The sequence below is a fragment of the Triturus cristatus genome, chromosome 8, assembly GCF_964204655.1.
Source record: "Triturus cristatus chromosome 8, aTriCri1.1, whole genome shotgun sequence".
In the NCBI taxonomy this organism is placed as follows: domain Eukaryota; kingdom Metazoa; phylum Chordata; class Amphibia; order Caudata; family Salamandridae; genus Triturus; species Triturus cristatus.
This window is the reverse complement of record NC_140591.1, coordinates 1,231,977,632-1,231,996,212: the sequence shown is the minus strand read 5'-3', so window position 1 is coordinate 1,231,996,212 and position 18,581 is coordinate 1,231,977,632. Positions and strand designations below refer to the sequence as shown.

The 18,581-nt window shown below is 44.5% G+C and overlaps 1 protein-coding gene across 1 annotated transcript in view; it reads right to left on the bottom strand.

Moving 5' to 3' along the window:
- Positions 1-18,161, bottom strand: part of OTC (ornithine transcarbamylase) — a 310,400-nt gene extending 292,239 nt beyond the window's left edge. Inside the window, exon 1 of the mRNA XM_085622916.1 lies at positions 17,993-18,161. Within this exon, the coding sequence (XP_085479042.1) occupies positions 17,993-18,063 (71 nt within the window). The 5' untranslated portion in view covers positions 18,064-18,161. The remainder of the gene's footprint in view (positions 1-17,992) is intronic.
- Positions 18,162-18,581: the final 420 nt, after the last annotated feature.

Genomic DNA, 18,581 nt, shown 5'->3' with positions numbered 1-18,581 from the left:
AAAAGGGCCTTCACCATCCAACGGGGATAAATCGCCCACAGGATCCATAGCATGAGGACGAGAAGGGCCAGAATGCACTGGACGAGCCTGCAGAGCTCTAGTCACAGCAGCCTCAATCATGCCCTGCAACTCCTCCTTAGACATGAGAGGCACGTCACCCCTGGAAAGTCCCTGGCTTCTAGGGCGCTCAGGAGGAACCGGAGAACCATCAGGAGAGGAAGAACAAGACACCAAGTTGTTCCTCTTAAACAACCTCTTGCGACCCATGTTTGTCGAAGAATGGAGAAGCTACCCTCCAGCACCCTCCTATAAGGAGGAAAACCAATCAAGCCGACAACCAATAAAAAAAATGTCCTGAAAACAACACCAACCTGAAAAAAACACCAAAATCCAAGAAGAAAATAAAATACCGGGTACAAACCCGTCGTACCAGGTCTCCTCGATGTGTGCAGGCATAAGAGTAGAGACTGCCTCGCAACCCCGACCCGGAAACACAGCCCCAGCCACAGGAGGAGTCCTGAGCAACCACTCCACCGCCAGACCACGAGGGGAATGGGGAGAGGAAGCATCGCCTGGAGAACGCTGCTGAAAGCCCCTCCATCACAGAGAAGCAGACCGAGAGACCTCCTGGCACCGCTACAGGAAGGAACTGCCAAAGTTTAGTCTCACTTAGGGAGACAGAAAAAAACAGGTGGAGGTGGGGGCGAGTGGAGTTTTTATGGGATGGGAGTAGGTTTGGGGGGAGGCGGGGCATCAATTGTGCTGAAGGAAGGTGAGGGAGGGACAGGAGGTAATTCGGTTGACACTCCTCAGTTTCAGGGCTGCATGGGCTGAGGTCTCCAAGAGGAATAGATATTCAGATCAGACAGTTGTTGTGGACATGTATCAAATGACCAATAACAGACAAACACAAACCTTCCTCAAAACCCAACAAATAAACATATAAAGAGACTATGACTAAAGTTTATGATGAGTTAAAAGGCATAAATTGACAGTTTATTTTTAAGAGTCGATTTAGCTTTATGTAACTTTGTCAGTTTTCTAAACCAGCCTTCCTCAGACTGCAGGCCATGGTCCACTAGTGGGTCACAAGTGAATTTTAGGTCGGTCACAAAAGCCATCTTCGATGAGAACATTCCCACAATAAGATTCATATTGTTGGAATATTTTCATAGAAGATGAGGAGATTTGAAAATGTGGAAATATGTTAGTGGTTAATCTGCTGTAACATGATTTGAAAATGCTGAGAACATGCACATCCCTGGCTACACAAATGTGGCTATCTGCAGGTGTCATGTTGCATTTACTTTGTACACAAAGTTTTTTGATCATTAGGACCGGGGAGGAATGAGTTACAAATCAAGCACAAGCTTTATATGAGACTGTCTCTGACTCAGCTCTAGACTAGAGGCCTTGGAGCAGGACTGGCCTGCAATTAATTACTTTAAATTGTCTACATAGCATGGCCCCCACTAGCGCTGAAGAGAAATGCATGCTGCTGACAAACCTAAAACACTGCAGGCTGTAGCCACAAACTCAAGCTAAGGCTATTCATCTGCAGACATAACAGAAAAGCAGATGCTGCAGACTTATCAAGGTCAGGAATATTCATGTGGCATCTCTCAAAGGAGCCCAATTACAGCTTCTGTGCAAACAGGAGTCGGAAACAAACTATACCCGCACAGCTATGTGGGTTGTTAAGGTTTGTTGTTCTAAAAATTGGGTCATGGTTCCAAAAGGTTTGAGAACATTGGTCTAAGCCCATTCTCACAATACTTCGAGTTAATCCTGAAATGAAATAAGGTAATAAGCAGATGCTACCAATAGGCCACCTTTGGGCATCTTTGCTTATTACTTACTCTCCCAATACTGTTTCCTTCCACTTACAGCTCATCCACTTGTTCTTGGGATTACTGTAGCTCCAATCATGATGTTTACAAACAATATTTACAGCTCAGCTTAATCATTAACCCTTTTGCTGTAAATTGAGAATTCCTATGTTATTTTTATGGTTGCTGTAACAAGTCAGAAGAGTCTTATCTCCTACAATGTGTGCTAAGTGCTGATAATAGCAGTACAAAGGTGTCTCTGTCTAAAACGTATTATCCATGTACACATTACAATGCATATCTTTACGAAGTTTTGAATGGATAGACAATATCTCTCATTAGTAGCAAACATCTATTGCAGGTCGAAATACCCTTGAGACTTGGATGCTGGCAAAACATTGGATTTGCAACAGAAATGTGTGAGGTGTTATCCGTTTTCAGACCTGCTATGACCGTAGGCCAGAGTTAGAGTTTAGCGGGCCAGGTACTCAATCGCTAACATGATGGAGTATACCATGTCCACCAAACCCTCAGTCTGCCTGCCTCAATTTGAGTTTTGCATGTTGCAAGCATTTAGTTGACTAAGCCCAGTTGGGTACGTCGATAGAATACTTCCTCCAACGGAGATGGGCTGTCAAAAGAAGAACTTTACATTGTCTGCCCTATTATGGTGTCTGGTGAAAAGTATATATTTTTTCCTTTCCGTCACTGCCAGAAAAAAACTTGGTGGTGAGGGACAGGAAAAAACACAATAAAAACCCCCATGCCCTGGTAGAAGGTTCCCAAGGTGTGTAGGGCATTAGGGTTTTGTCTTTCAAAAACAAACTCCGGATTTGGGAATCTGGTTTTGAAAAACAAAAACAATTTGAAAAGTTTGATGGAAGGCAGACATGGCTGATGGTAATATCCGTCAACCTTTTTTACATTGACATGAACTGCCATGACAGTGGTTTCTGTCAATGCAGAGAGTTGCCTAACCAGCATGCTGCGAACCAGGAGAAAAAGCTGACCACAGTTATTCCTATATGATGTGAGAGTTAAGGAATCATAGACATTGATGTTCAGGCTCGGTGTCAACACACACTGCTTCCTCCAACAAAGCGAAGCCTTTCATCAAATGGCACCAACATTCCTTGCCCAAGTCCAGCCTTTTCTTCCTTTGACTGGAGCTACAGTGAGAGCACTCAAAGTATGGAGCCCAGGCACTTGCAGATTATGGAGATCTAAGCCACAGTTCATTGCACATTGGTAGCCTAGGTCTGCACAGGATGCAAGATGGAGGCCCCTCACTGAAATAACTTATTCAAGAGGATCACATGGAAACTACTAGCTTAAGAAAGAGAGAATCCTCATGTTCTCTCTTCTCTTTGCGTGGAGGAATCTTCTTATGCGCAAGACATACGTGCAATAAACATCAACATGGAGAAAGTTAAAATTCTGTTTGACAGCATAGTTGTGCACTCTACTTCACAGAGGAAAGGAACAAATACATTTTCAAAGAGTGACTAGGGCGTATCCTCAGGACCATTTCTGCAGTACAGCACATGTAATAGGCCATCAAGGGCATTGCCTGCAAAAGAAAACTCTGGATTGTCCCGACAAGCAGCGCAGAGGGCATCATACAAGGAAGATATTGGCAAGTGTGCCACTTCGAGCAAGTGAGCAAAATACCTTGCACTGGCCCTTAGTGTTTTTGTTACTTCCAAGAAGAACCTGAGTATCCCTGTCCTACATGCACTTCTGGGGCTTAGTGAAAGGCTAATTTCTCAGTATCAGCACCTCCATTAGTCAAATCTCCCCCTGTAGAGTTTGACAAAGAGTATGAGGAGAGGAAAGGCATAGATATCTGTTCCTAAATGTATGACCAGGACGTAAGTTCTGGAGGGATTGAAGTCTGAGATTGCTTTTGTACTGTAGGTATATTCATTAATGTCCAAACTAGCTGGTCATGGATGTGTGGCATCTAAAGATACTCCAGCGGTGCATCCTCAGAACTAGCAATGCGTCCTGTTAGATAAAGGGAAGGGAAGTCACCAAAACTGAGAATAACTATGTTGCTTTTACTGGTGATGAAGCTGGGCCTCTAAGACCATGGAGTACTCTGGTCAAACCAGAAACCTAATCTGGAAATCCTTATCTGCAACTCTCAATGAATTATAGAAGAATGGGGTCCAGTTACCACGACCTGATGCCATTACATGAAGAGTGCATCAAAAAGATAGGAGCCGGCCCTTTCAGAGCCACCTTTCAAGAGCATGTTCTAGATCAAAAGGTTTCTTATACAGAGGAAAACGCAGACAGAATTATTAACGGCAGAGGGCACATAGCTGTTATGTAATTTGCTTTTTCACCTACAAAGAGGATGCATGAATTTTGCAATGCATTGTCAAAGAAGTGCTTTCTGGAATGAATGACTGCTGGATGACGTAGCATACTCAGTTCCATTTGGGAAGAGTATATACAGCCTTTAATAAAGTCATTTAGGCACTTACAATGCAATGTTGACAATCACAGCCCATAGGTTCCCTGTTGGAAAAGTGTCAGGGGCACACTTTAGGGATGAACTGGGTAAGGTCAAGCATCTTTGGTTTGTGACGTCGGCTATTTATTAGTGGAAAGTGCCCAATTGTAGTGGTTCACTAAAGCTAAGACCCAATATTGTGGGTTTTAGTATTTAATGTTGTATTGCTTTTTTTTCACCACAGTATCCTTGATGCACAGAGGATAAGTCATTATCACTTTGTTATTGACTTTTCTCTGTGATATGTACGTTCGTGGTGGGCTTCAGTTCATGTGGCCATCTTGGGAGCTGATGAACTTTTACTTCTTAGCAGAAGGGATACATCTTTGGTTGAACATGCTCTGGGGATAAGAAAATAAATCACTAATGTTTTCCCACTGAGTGAAACAATACCAAGTTTGCCATTGTACCACTGTGCTTTGTTTTTAGTAGAGTGTAACTACTTTCCCCAGGTTCTTCTCCCAAGATGTAGTTCCCTTAAAATTCTACTCACTTCCCATCTACGCCTATCAGTTGTGCTTTAGTGGCAGTTCCAGAACTTGCCGTAGGCCAGTGGAAGTCTATAGTATTTCACACACAGATCTTTCCAAGGACTGTGACTGCCAGGGGGTTGGCCCCTTTTTTCCCTGTAGTCACTGGGTCTTACTATATTTGTGGATTGAGGTTTCATCCACTTTCTGCCTATTCTCCACTTCTCTTCTCTCTCCTCATTCTTATTTGCAACCTGCTCCACCCCTCTGCTCTCTCCTTTCGTTTTTTCACCTCAATTCCACTCTGAACCTCAACTGTAGCCTCTGCTCTACTCCTCTGCTCTGTCTTCCAGTCGCCTTGCCTTTATTTCACTCTTCTGCTCTCTCTTCATATTTCCTCGCCTCCACTCTGCTCCTTAGCTCTTTCCTCCTGTCTCATTAACTTAAATCCTCTGATCTCTCATCTAGGTTTCTCGTCTGTCTCCTCTTTTCATGATCCTCTTCTTGCTCTTCCGATCACCACACCTTCACCCTACTTCACTGCTCTCTCCTTCTGTCTCCTCACCTCACCCCCACTCCACTGCTCTCTTCTCCAATTTCCATGTTCCACTCTACTCAACGCCAGTACACCACACTCCACTCTGCTCTACTCCGCTCCACTCCATCCTTCTGCTTTCTCCTCTGATCTTCACACCTCTGATTCTCAGCTCTCTCCTCTGGCATTCTCATTTCCACTTCGCTCTTCCATGCTGGCATCAAATACTCCAACTTCCCATGAACAGTTCTTCTCCATGGTCTGAATTTCAAAGGAGGAATACTTGGAAGTAGTGACACAGATATACCTTTTTTTCAGCTGTGCTTGATGGTTGGCAGGGAGATGAGCAAGGAAGGACTTGGGATGGTATTTCCATATTGTTGCCTGATTTTATAGCCATGCAGGATAGACTATCCAGAAGGGTTTGTGGTCACTTCCATCCATTGGGACTGTGTCATGCAAAGATACAGATGCAAGGCTTACCTTTATTAGGCACAGACATAATCTATCATATGGTTGACTTGGGCTATGAATATCTGCTATCCCTACTATAAGAAATGATCTGATTTTTGATGTGGTTTCCCTGATTTTGTCATGTCTGATTTTGCTGGCTTTAGAAATCTTTGCACTTTACTACAGCTAAACACTGATACCACGCTTGACATACTGCAGCCATCTCTTGCCACGATGCAGCTACTTCCAAATTTAGATTGCTAAAGGTCTTTATCAAAGTTTCTAGAGCTTTCTCCACAGTCACTCAGGCGTGTAAGTGAGGCCTCAGCAATCAGTCTGGCTCTGGTGGTAGAGACAGATATACCCTCTGAAGTTGATCTGAAGAGGCACTTCTCTACCTCCTTAAGGGACCAATGACTGCCAGGATATCAGATAGGATATTAAAGAGTCTTCCTGGGGTATGGAAACAGATAGCAGCGATACAAAGGGAGCTAAAATGAGACAAAGGGAATAATAAGTAAAATACTAGGACTCCCACTTGGGAATAACAAATCATCACTGTTTTTGTATTTAAGCTCCCTTGAGCGCGTTGGGCTGACGAGCCTTGGTACCGCACCTGCGCGCCGTGAGAGGTATTTTACCTTTAATATTTTGGCAGTCTACTTGGCACCCCTCACACCTACCTGCTCCCTGCTGACGAGAGGCAATTACCTCGAAACACGTGTCCAGGGATGGCATTATTTTTTACACTCGTGGCATAGGCGTACTCTCCGCTGCCACTACAGTATCCAGAGTTCTATGGGGCTATTTGCTAGTATGACGAGCAGTGTGCGACCTACTCTGTTTTTGTATTTAAGCTCCCTTGAGCGCGTTGGGCTGACGAGCCTTGGTACCGCACCTGCGCGCCGTGAGAGGTATTTTACCTTTAATATTTTGGCAGTCTACTTGGCACCCCTCACACCTACCTGCTCCCTGCTGACGAGAGGCAATTACCTCGAAACACGTGTCCAGGGATGGCATTATTTTTTACACTCGTGGCATAGGCGTACTCTCCGCTGCCACTACAGTATCCAGAGTTCTATGGGGCTATTTGCTAGTATGACGAGCAGTGTGCGACCTACTCTGTTTTTGTATTTAAGCTCCCTTGAGCGCGTTGGGCTGACGAGCCTTGGTACCGCACCTGCGCGCCGTGAGAGGTATTTTACCTTTAATATTTTGGCAGTCTACTTGGCACCCCTCACACCTACCTGCTCCCTGCTGACGAGAGGCAATTACCTCGAAACACGTGTCCAGGGATGGCATTATTTTTTACACTCGTGGCATAGGCGTACTCTCCGCTGCCACTACAGTATCCAGAGTTCTATGGGGCTATTTGCTAGTATGACGAGCAGTGTGCGACCTACTCTGTTTTTGTATTTAAGCTCCCTTGAGCGCGTTGGGCTGACGAGCCTTGGTACCGCACCTGCGCGCCGTGAGAGGTATTTTACCTTTAATATTTTGGCAGTCTACTTGGCACCCCTCACACCTACCTGCTCCCTGCTGACGAGAGGCAATTACCTCGAAACACGTGTCCAGGGATGGCATTATTTTTTACACTCGTGGCATAGGCGTACTCTCCGCTGCCACTACAGTATCCAGAGTTCTATGGGGCTATTTGCTAGTATGACGAGCAGTGTGCGACCTACTCTGTTTTTGTATTTAAGCTCCCTTGAGCGCGTTGGGCTGACGAGCCTTGGTACCGCACCTGCGCGCCGTGAGAGGTATTTTACCTTTAATATTTTGGCAGTCTACTTGGCACCCCTCACACCTACCTGCTCCCTGCTGACGAGAGGCAATTACCTCGAAACACGTGTCCAGGGATGGCATTATTTTTTACACTCGTGGCATAGGCGTACTCTCCGCTGCCACTACAGTATCCAGAGTTCTATGGGGCTATTTGCTAGTATGACGAGCAGTGTGCGACGTACTCTGTTTTTGTATTTAAGCTCCCTTGAGCGCGTTGGGCTGACGAGCCTTGGTACCGCACCTGCGCGCCGTGAGAGGTATTTTACCTTTAATATTTTGGCAGTCTACTTGGCACCCCTCACACCTACCTGCTCCCTGCTGACGAGAGGCAATTACCTCGAAACACGTGTCCAGGGATGGCATTATTTTTTACACTCGTGGCATAGGCGTACTCTCCGCTGCCACTACAGTATCCAGAGTTCTATGGGGCTATTTGCTAGTATGACGAGCAGTGTGCGACCTACTCTGTTTTTGTATTTAAGCTCCCTTGAGCGCGTTGGGCTGACGAGCCTTGGTACCGCACCTGCGCGCCGTGAGAGGTATTTTACCTTTAATATTTTGGCAGTCTACTTGGCACCCCTCACACCTACCTGCTCCCTGCTGACGAGAGGCAATTACCTCGAAACACGTGTCCAGGGATGGCATTATTTTTTACACTCGTGGCATAGGCGTACTCTCCGCTGCCACTACAGTATCCAGAGTTCTATGGGGCTATTTGCTAGTATGACGAGCAGTGTGCGACCTACTCTGTTTTTGTATTTAAGCTCCCTTGAGCGCGTTGGGCTGACGAGCCTTGGTACCGCACCTGCGCGCCGTGAGAGGTATTTTACCTTTAATATTTTGGCAGTCTACTTGGCACCCCTCACACCTACCTGCTCCCTGCTGACGAGAGGCAATTACCTCGAAACACGTGTCCAGGGATGGCATTATTTTTTACACTCGTGGCATAGGCGTACTCTCCGCTGCCACTACAGTATCCAGAGTTCTATGGGGCTATTTGCTAGTATGACGAGCAGTGTGCGACCTACTCTGTTTTTGTATTTAAGCTCCCTTGAGCGCGTTGGGCTGACGAGCCTTGGTACCGCACCTGCGCGCCGTGAGAGGTATTTTACCTTTAATATTTTGGCAGTCTACTTGGCACCCCTCACACCTACCTGCTCCCTGCTGACGAGAGGCAATTACCTCGAAACACGTGTCCAGGGATGGCATTATTTTTTACACTCGTGGCATAGGCGTACTCTCCGCTGCCACTACAGTATCCAGAGTTCTATGGGGCTATTTGCTAGTATGACGAGCAGTGTGCGACCTACTCTGTTTTTGTATTTAAGCTCCCTTGAGCGCGTTGGGCTGACGAGCCTTGGTACCGCACCTGCGCGCCGTGAGAGGTATTTTACCTTTAATATTTTGGCAGTCTACTTGGCACCCCTCACACCTACCTGCTCCCTGCTGACGAGAGGCAATTACCTCGAAACACGTGTCCAGGGATGGCATTATTTTTTACACTCGTGGCATAGGCGTACTCTCCGCTGCCACTACAGTATCCAGAGTTCTATGGGGCTATTTGCTAGTATGACGAGCAGTGTGCGACCTACTCTGTTTTTGTATTTAAGCTCCCTTGAGCGCGTTGGGCTGACGAGCCTTGGTACCGCACCTGCGCGCCGTGAGAGGTATTTTACCTTTAATATTTTGGCAGTCTACTTGGCACCCCTCACACCTACCTGCTCCCTGCTGACGAGAGGCAATTACCTCGAAACACGTGTCCAGGGATGGCATTATTTTTTACACTCGTGGCATAGGCGTACTCTCCGCTGCCACTACAGTATCCAGAGTTCTATGGGGCTATTTGCTAGTATGACGAGCAGTGTGCGACCTACTCTGTTTTTGCAGTGCTCACATTTACAGAGAATCCAGGAAGAGGAGAATATAAACAAAGACTTGTATATCAATCATGTGGAACCTGCTCAATGGGCCTATTTACAAATAAATTGTGTAGTATGTAAAGCAGTACTCCTATAATACTCTTTTACGTACTATTACATGCCTTTGTGAATTGACAAGAAAACATCTAAAATGGGAATAATGTTGGAAAATATAGGGAATATTTATATACATTTAGCACTAATGGAAAGGACCGTGCCCCCCTTTTGCTCTCAACAATATGGAGTAGGACATTTCGGAATCTATTCACCAAGGCATTTAACACTACATACAAGAGTACTCTCGTTGCACCACTTCCCATTCTCATAAATGCTTTTGTCAATTAGAACCAATGTGTTTTCTGTCTTGGACAAAAAACATGTGAGATATCACATTTTGAAGAATTTTTTTTTTCCTGCAAATACTAAAATTAAAAAATGAAAGAAATGCCATTGCACAAGAAATTCACTGTGTTGCAACTGCTGAAAATTCAAAGGCTTTCTTGTCCTTTATCAATGAATTCACCCATTTTTCCTGTTTGGGAATTTACCTCTGATACCTTTAGGACATTTTGAGGCCAATTTACAGAAGCATTTATGTGCATGTGTCACAGTCCTACAGGAGCACTCTTTTACATACTCTTACATGTCTTGGTGAATTAACCTGAAACATCCAAATCCCTAATATTAAGAGTGCAAGGAGGGAACAGTGCTTTCTATGTGTATTAACTGCATATGAATGCCCTGTTTTATTCCTATTTTATATTTGTTGGGGTCAATTCACAAAGGCATGTAAGAGTACGCAAATGAGTACTACATGAGAAGTTTCTTGTGGATTCTTACATGCATATGTGAATCAGCCCCTCAGAACACTTTGCTGCAACAGCACTTTGTACAAGTCGTATGGAACAGACAGATATTTGTCAACAACAAAGTACTTTACAAATTTGCTTGGCGTCTTCTCTCATCTCTGCCCTCTGAAACCCAGCTTATCAGTCCCTGTTACAGATATTCCTTCAGTCTAAGCAGTGTGTATCTCCACAGAATAGCTTACACTTTTTATGTCACTTGTTTAACTACTTGTACAACACCAGTGTTTTGATCTTTATGAGTTCACTTATCATCCCTTCAAGGACGCGTAAATGGTTAGGGAAAATTGTGGTAGGCCATTTTGTCAGAATCAGCTAAATGTGTCTGACACATTACACCTTGGTGGCGCACTTATGACGAGTTCTACTGCCAGATTTACCCTTATGGAGAGAATATCATGCATCAAAGGCAAGTCGCCAGCAAAGGTCACCAACGGTTATAGATTCAACGTCTTCATGATTGCTAAGAAAATAATGTGTGCAAATGCACAGTTAACAGCTATGACTGGGAGAATGAGCTTTCCAAGTTAGCTGATTTATTACAGAAATGAGTTGAACTTTTATATCAGGATTTTAGAATATGTTAAGTTTACTATGATTGATCCAGTCCTTTGTTATTAAAGAACTAGAGTATTAAATAGATCTTGGTGAGGCTAAAAGAATTGATTCTAGGAAAGACGTGCATAATATTGAATAGAACTTTAGTTTGCTATGGTATTTAATTTATTCGTTTTTCCTGCTGGATGAAACGTTTTGTTTCTCATCAGATCTCATGGTCGAAGACAGGGTTCTGAGGGGCACGACGTGTCCAGACTTTTTAATTTTAGAAAAACAGTTCAAATACTTTGTGGAAGGCGCCTCATTCGCAATGGCGGAGGAGCGTCGCCACACTGACTGGCACAGAGCCACTAAACGTAAAATAAAACGATGTTCTTGCATCGTTTTATTTTACATTTGCCAGCTCTTAGCAGCGATGTTGGGAGGGCCGGGCCGAGGCATGGGAGGGGTATGGGGAGTGCTAGTGCACTCCACACCCTAAGTGCACATGTGTGTTTGGCCGGCTGTCTCAGGTCGGCCAAAACACATATGTGCACTTAGGTTTTCTCCAGGCTAGCTGCATTGAGCAGCCAGGATGGAGAAACCCCACAGACTCTCTTGTCTGAGCAGGGCTTCTGTCCTGCCTGCTCAGACCAATTCCCGCGCTGGGGAGTCTGTCCCAGGGGGGCTGGGACCAGGCAGGAAGAGGAGAGGCGGCGCGACAAAATACGACGCAACGCTGGAGGCGGCTGGCGGCAAAAGGTACGTTTAAAAAACAAATATTGTATTCCCCACCCCCGCGCGATGCCTCCCGCGCGACCTCACACGCACTACCCCCCCTTTGTTCATGGTTGCCACCGCTGCAACCTTCGACAGTAGAAATGCTTTATCTGAAGTGTAAATGCAAAAAGAACAATTGATGGACAGAATACAGAACAATGTCATACATTCACCTCAGCACAGAGATCTTGGCCTAAATCCATTGCTTTTTTGCTCAAGATGCCATTCCAGTTTGAACCCAGCCATATGCAAATCAGTCTTGACCTGCTCCCTATGGAAACAATCCAGCCCGAATTGCCAGGCCAGGTCCTCCCTGGACTGGAGGCAAGCAGCCTAGGACCAGTTTCTGGTTTTCACTCCACATCAGCCAGGCTAGCTTGATTCCAGTGGCATGGAGAGCACTGGACCCACGACTGGGCATACCCGTCCCACTCGGGCTGACAAATGCAAAAACAACAATTGATGGACAGAATGCAGAACAATGTCATACATTCACCCCAGTACAGAGATATGGGCATAAATCCATCATTTTTTTGCTCCCCATGCCTTTCCAGTTTGAACCCAGCAACGTGCAAATCAGTCTTGGCCTTGTGCCTCATGGGAACAGTCCAGCCCGAACTGCCAAGCCAGGTCCTCCCTGGACTGGAAACAAGCATCCCAGGACCGGTTTCGGGGTTTCACCCCCCTTCAGCCAGGATAGCTTGATTCCAGTGGCATGGAGAGCATGGGACCCACGTCTGGGCATACCCTTCCCACTCGGGGTGAAAAATGCAAAAACAACAATTAATGGACAGAATGCAGAAAAATGTCATACATTCACCCCAGTACAGTGAGCTGGGCCTAAATCCATTGCTTTTTTTCTCCCCATGCCATTCCAGTTTGAACCCAGCCATTTGCAAATCAGTCTTGACCCTGCTCCCTATGGGAACAGTCCAGCCCGAACTGCCAGGCCCTCCCTGGACTGGAGACAAGCATCCTAGGACCGGTTTTGGTTTTTCACCCCTTATCAGCCAGGCTAGCTTGACTCCAGTGGCATGGAGAGCACTGGACCCACGTCTGGGCCAAGCTGTTGCACTCGGGGTGACAAATGCAAAAAGAACAATTGATGGACAGAATGCAGAACAATGTCATCCATTCACCCCAGTACAGAGATCTAGGCCTAAATCCATCGGTTTTTTGCTGGCTGGGTCCAAGCTGGGGTGGCGTGGTGAGCAAAAGAACGATGGATTAAACGTTTAAAAAACAAATATTGTATTCCCCACCCCCGCGCGATGCCTCCCGCGCGACCTCACACGCACTACCCCCCTTTGTTCATGGTTGCCACCGCTGCAACCTTCGACAGTAGAAATGCTTTATCTGAAGTGTAAATGCAAAAAGAACAATTGATGGACAGAATACAGAACAATGTCATACATTCACCTCAGCACAGAGATCTTGGCCTAAATCCATTGCTTTTTTGCTCAAGATGCCATTCCAGTTTGAACCCAGCCATATGCAAATCAGTCTTGACCTGCTCCCTATGGAAACAATCCAGCCCGAATTGCCAGGCCAGGTCCTCCCTGGACTGGAGGCAAGCAGCCTAGGACCAGTTTCTGGTTTTCACTCCACATCAGCCAGGCTAGCTTGACTCCAGTGGCATGGAGAGCACTGGACCCACGTCTGGTCCAAGCTGTTGCACTCGGGGTGACAAATGCAAAAAGAACAATTGATGGACAGAATGCAGAACAATGTCATCCATTCACCCCAGTACAGAGATCTAGGCCTAAATCCATCGTTTTTTTGCTGGCTGGGTCCAAGCTGGGGTGGCGTGGTGAGCAAAAGAATGATGGATTAAACTCAGATCTTTGTGACTGGGGGTGAATGTTTGCATTGTTCAGCATTACGTTCATTAAATGTTCCTTTTCCATTTGTCGCCCTAAGTAGGAAGGGTATGCCTAGATGTTGGTCTTGTGCTCACTGCGCCACTGGATTCAAGCTAGCCTGGCAGATGAGGGGTGATGCCCTGAAACCGGTCCCAGGATGCCTACTTCCAGTCCAGGAAGGATCTGGCTTGGCCATTCCGGCTGGACTGTTCCCATGAGGCACAGGGTCAAGATTGATTTGCATATTGCTGGGTCCAAACTGGGGTGGTGTGATGATTAAAAGAACAATGGATTAAACTCAGATCTTTGTGACAGGGGGTGAATGTTTGCATTGTTCAGCATTCCGTCCATCAATTTTTCCTTTTGCATTTGTTGCGCTAAGTGGGAAGGCTATGCCCAGACATGGGTTCTGTGCTCACTAAACCAGTTGATTCAAGCTAGCCTGGTTGAAGAGTGTTGATGCCCAGAAACCGGTCACAGGATGCTTGTTTCCAGTCCAGGGAGGACTTGGCTTGGCATTTTTGGCTGGACTCTTCCCATGAGGCACAGGGTCAAGACTGATTTGCATATGGCTGGGTCCAAATTAGGGTGGCGTGGTGAGCAAAAGAACAATGGGTTAAACTCGGATCTTTGTGAGTGGGGGTGAATGTTTGCATTGTTCAGCAATTGTTCCTTTTGCATTTGTCACCCTAAGTGGGAAGGGTATGCCCAGATGTGGGTCCCATTCTCACTGCGCCACTGGATTCAAGCTAGCCTGGCTGATGAGGGGTGATGCCCTGAAACTGGTCCCAGGACGCTTGTTGCTGGTCCAGGGAGGACCTGGCTTGGCAGTTCGGGCTGGACTGTTCCCATGATGCACAGGATCAAGACTGATTTGCATATGGCTGGGTCCAAACTAAGGTGGCATGGATTAAACTCAGATCTTTGTGACTGGGGGTTGAATGTTTGGATTGTTCAGCATTCCGTCCATCAATTGTTCCTTCAGCTGAAGTGTAAGGCAGAGAGGGAGTCTCCTGTGCAGTGAAATTGAGGGAGAGGCAGACAGCTAAACAAGTATTCTTTCCAGGGTGCCTGCTTGCCTGAAAGAAATGTAAATGTGCGCAACTGGTCAGTCTGCAAACGTAAAGAATGCTTGGAATTCTGGTATTGACTTTAATTGATAGAATCACTCTAAGCTTCTTGATGGCAAAGAATTATTCTTTTTGAGTGGTCTTGCAAGGAAGTTACCAACAGAGCTGTGAAGTATGTGCTTTTAAAGGACAGTTATAAGAAAAAGAGAATTGCTTTCTGATTACACAGTTCATTCTTTTGGAGCGGTATTGTAAGGGGAGTACCAGTTAAGCTGTGAAGTGTGTGCTTTTAAATGAGTTATTGAAAAAAGCACTAGGTACAGTGTGGGTATTACTAAAATCTATATCTGGCAGCCCTTTTTTATCTGAAACCTTTTTGCACATTTTGTAGTAGCTTATATTACACTGTGTGTAATGCAATTTTAAAATAATGACATACATGTTCACTGTGCATTCTGTCACAGTCTGGGTGCTTGTAACATCAAATAACACACAAGTCACAATTCTCAACTGCACCAACCAAGATTTAATTCTGTGTCCCTCTGTGGCAGTGCATTAACTAATAGGGTTTCAAAATGTACGATAATACATTTCCCTCTGAATAACATATTCTGTATTTCATTTTCTCTTGAGCTGTACATTATTTTATATGTAGTTACCTGAAGGTGAAAGATCGAAAAAAGTTACAGAAGAATTTGTTTTTTTTTTTAGCCATGCCTTTGACCACGCTCACATGCTCACTCATCCAACCCCATTGACTGCAGCATCACAATTCCCAGACTTTTTTTAAATGCACTTCCACCACTGATCAAAACTCATATATCAATAATTATAAAACAAGATTTACTCTCAGGTTCTTGTTCACTTGAGTTCCCTGGTTTCTTTACCACAGCAACAATAGAGAGACAGCCCCACCACTGAAGACAGGGCCTGAACAATGCTCAGCAACCAACGAAGATACAGTGCCAGCAGAGACAAGAGGATGGCCTGGCATCTGGTCAGTGGTACTTTTAATGTAAACGATAACAGCTGTGCATGTGGTGAAGTGGTTCAGGTTGCAAGCTCAGGCATAAGGCACTGAACAGAATGATTTTAAACGGTATCCTGCCAAAGGAACCAAGGATTTTTATCAAAAATTTGTAAAAGTGTACATCCCTATGTGAAAAGTCCCTGTAGAATAAGTTATCAGTGGGATACCACAGCAACGTAATAGTAATGACGCATATACAGTATACGTTTCCTGTGATTTTTGTTAAATCTTGCTGTCCCCCCCCCCCCACCTGTGATTATGCCTGCAAATATGTTGCATTTGCTCACCGTAAATGGTGTCACCTTTTGCCATAGTGTACCATGAGGTCTGCTTTAAACAGACTTCTAATACTTCCCAGGCACAAACATCTATGTTTTATTACTTGTTTTATAGAGCTCTGACATGTCACCTCACCATCGCTTCAGAGCACTAGTAGATACAGTAAGCAAATAAGAATGACAAATCCAAAGTGGTATCAATACGCAGTCACATTGAGCAGAGGGAGCCTTCATTAATCTCTTAATATTATTTACTTTTATAAAACAGTCAAAGACCTCTTGAGTTGCACTGTGGAGCCCCTAGGGGCCCATGGACCATAGCTTAAGAATCACTGTCCTAGACCATTCTTAATGTCATGGTATGGGCGTCTTTTGGAGCCTGGAAACTAGTTGGACCACAGGAGAAGGCATATCTATTAGGTCCCTAGTGTGATGTTTCATCTGCCACAACCTTAGACTAAACTCCTAGGGTGGCATTCCCAAAGTTGCCTTAAAACATTTTAACCAGGGCTGCTAACCTTACAAATGTCAAATGTACACCACTGCACATTCATGTTGCCAAAAACTCTTGTGGAAAGCCTGACCATTCTGCCTCACCCTGTAATATTGTAATATAAAATGATCTTAATTTTTACTTAACAACTTAAAAAATACATAATTTATTGCACCAAAAATCCTCAGGAAAGTGTATACTACAATCAACAAAATGCAAATGAAAATACGTCATCGGCTTTGAAATCACATTAATATAGCAGATTATTTTCCAAAACTTTAAGGCAATATAATCTGTCCGGAACTTTCTCATGGTGTTGCCATTACAGGGGCTATGCCCCCCCCAGCAAATATTTATGGTTACAGGCCTGGATACACGGATTCACTTACGCTAACGCATTCCTCCTTAGCAGCAAAATGCTGGAAAAACCATGCACACAAACCGATTTGATAATGGCTGTGCACGCCTAACCAAAAACTATTTAGAAGCATAGCGCAGTTACAAAATGTAAAACCGAGCAAAAATCCATTTTGTGACAGGGATGAAATGGAAGCGAGAAATAAACAAAAATAAATTGATGGTGCGAGCACATGGAAAATGGTAAACCCCAAAAGAAAGTTGAACAGATAATTACTTTCTGAACAGTGGAAAAATAAGATGGAAATAATAGGTTTTAGCATTTAAGAAAGGCAGTCTAGTATGCAAGAAGACAAAAATAGGTTTTAGCATTTAAGAAAGACAGTCTAGTAGGCAAGAAGACAAAAATAGGTTTTAGCATTTAAGAAAGGCAGTCTAGTAGGCAAGAAGACAATCACATCCACAAGTGGGGAGGAGTATAACTCCCTCACCCCATGCTTGGTGTATCATTCCACCTCCAATAGGTTGCTTTTTACAATGCATGAGGGAATATTTTACATGTGAAAAATACACTCAATCATCACATATCTAATTATTTATCCCTTACGTGCACTTCATATAGAAACATTCCTTATCCATGTTTTGTTTCTGCAATTGACATTTTTCAATGTTTTTCCAGGACTCGCATGTGAGTCATTCCCGCCACCATGTTTACTACCACCATCATTACCATGACAATTGCCACCCTGTGAAACACCACAATGAATATCACAACCACCGTTACCACCATTACAAAGACCATTAAAACCACTTCCATAATCACCATCACCATTACCTCCATGATAGCAATAGTTTATGCCAGTGCTTGCTTTACTGCATGAAAGCCAGGCCGATTGCCTTTGACAGTGCTTATTTTTTGTTTTTGTTGCTTTTTCTTTGCTATTGATTCTGTCTGTTGAAAATGTTTATGCCTGTCCCTCAGTCTTGAAATGTAATGTAAAAAAGCGACAAGAAAAATATTCTGTACGTTTATCTATTTACGCGGCGATGCTCTGGGTGGAAGGGGTTATTTGATGCTTTGCTGTTTTCTCAAAATTTTGCAAATAAATGAATTTTGGCATGTATTTTGAGCGTTGTGACTACTGAATTGGATGCTGCTTGTGTATAACTGCACATTGAGAAAAGAAAATATAAACCGAAGACTTACCGAAAATGTCGAGCAATGGTCCTGCTGCTGCTCAAAGATGCTACAGCCACAAGAGTCTTCAAAGAAAACATCTTCACGTTCAAAGGTAACGGTAGTAAAGAGTGGCAGTTTGATGAAAAGCACTAAATAATGAATTTAGGCAAACAAGAGGTGGCTTTATACTGCAGCGTGCCCCAGGGCGAGGTTACTGCATGAATAAACAGCAAGGGGGCACTTGATAAAGGCTAGCCACCTGATGACATTGGCGGCTGGGACTTTACCTTTGGCATCAAACAAAGCAACTAGGCTAATCCAAAAAATGAACTGGAACACTTTTCAGTCTGTGCTTTGCACAATACTCATCATGTGCTTCATTACAAGGACCCTGAGCTCTGTGGTTTGTGCTTGAGTAATCATGACCTCTTGGCTGGCAGTTCGTTTGCAGTTATGTGATGCAAGGTCTGCTGAACCTGATGTTGCAGTGAAGAGGGCACATATAATATAATAGAAAGTTATTAAAAATGAGATAAAACCCCTTCAGCCCGGAAGTTGTGTTCTCATTGTGCTTGACCAGGGCTGTTTCCAGAGTTGAGTATGTTTCAAGCAGGAG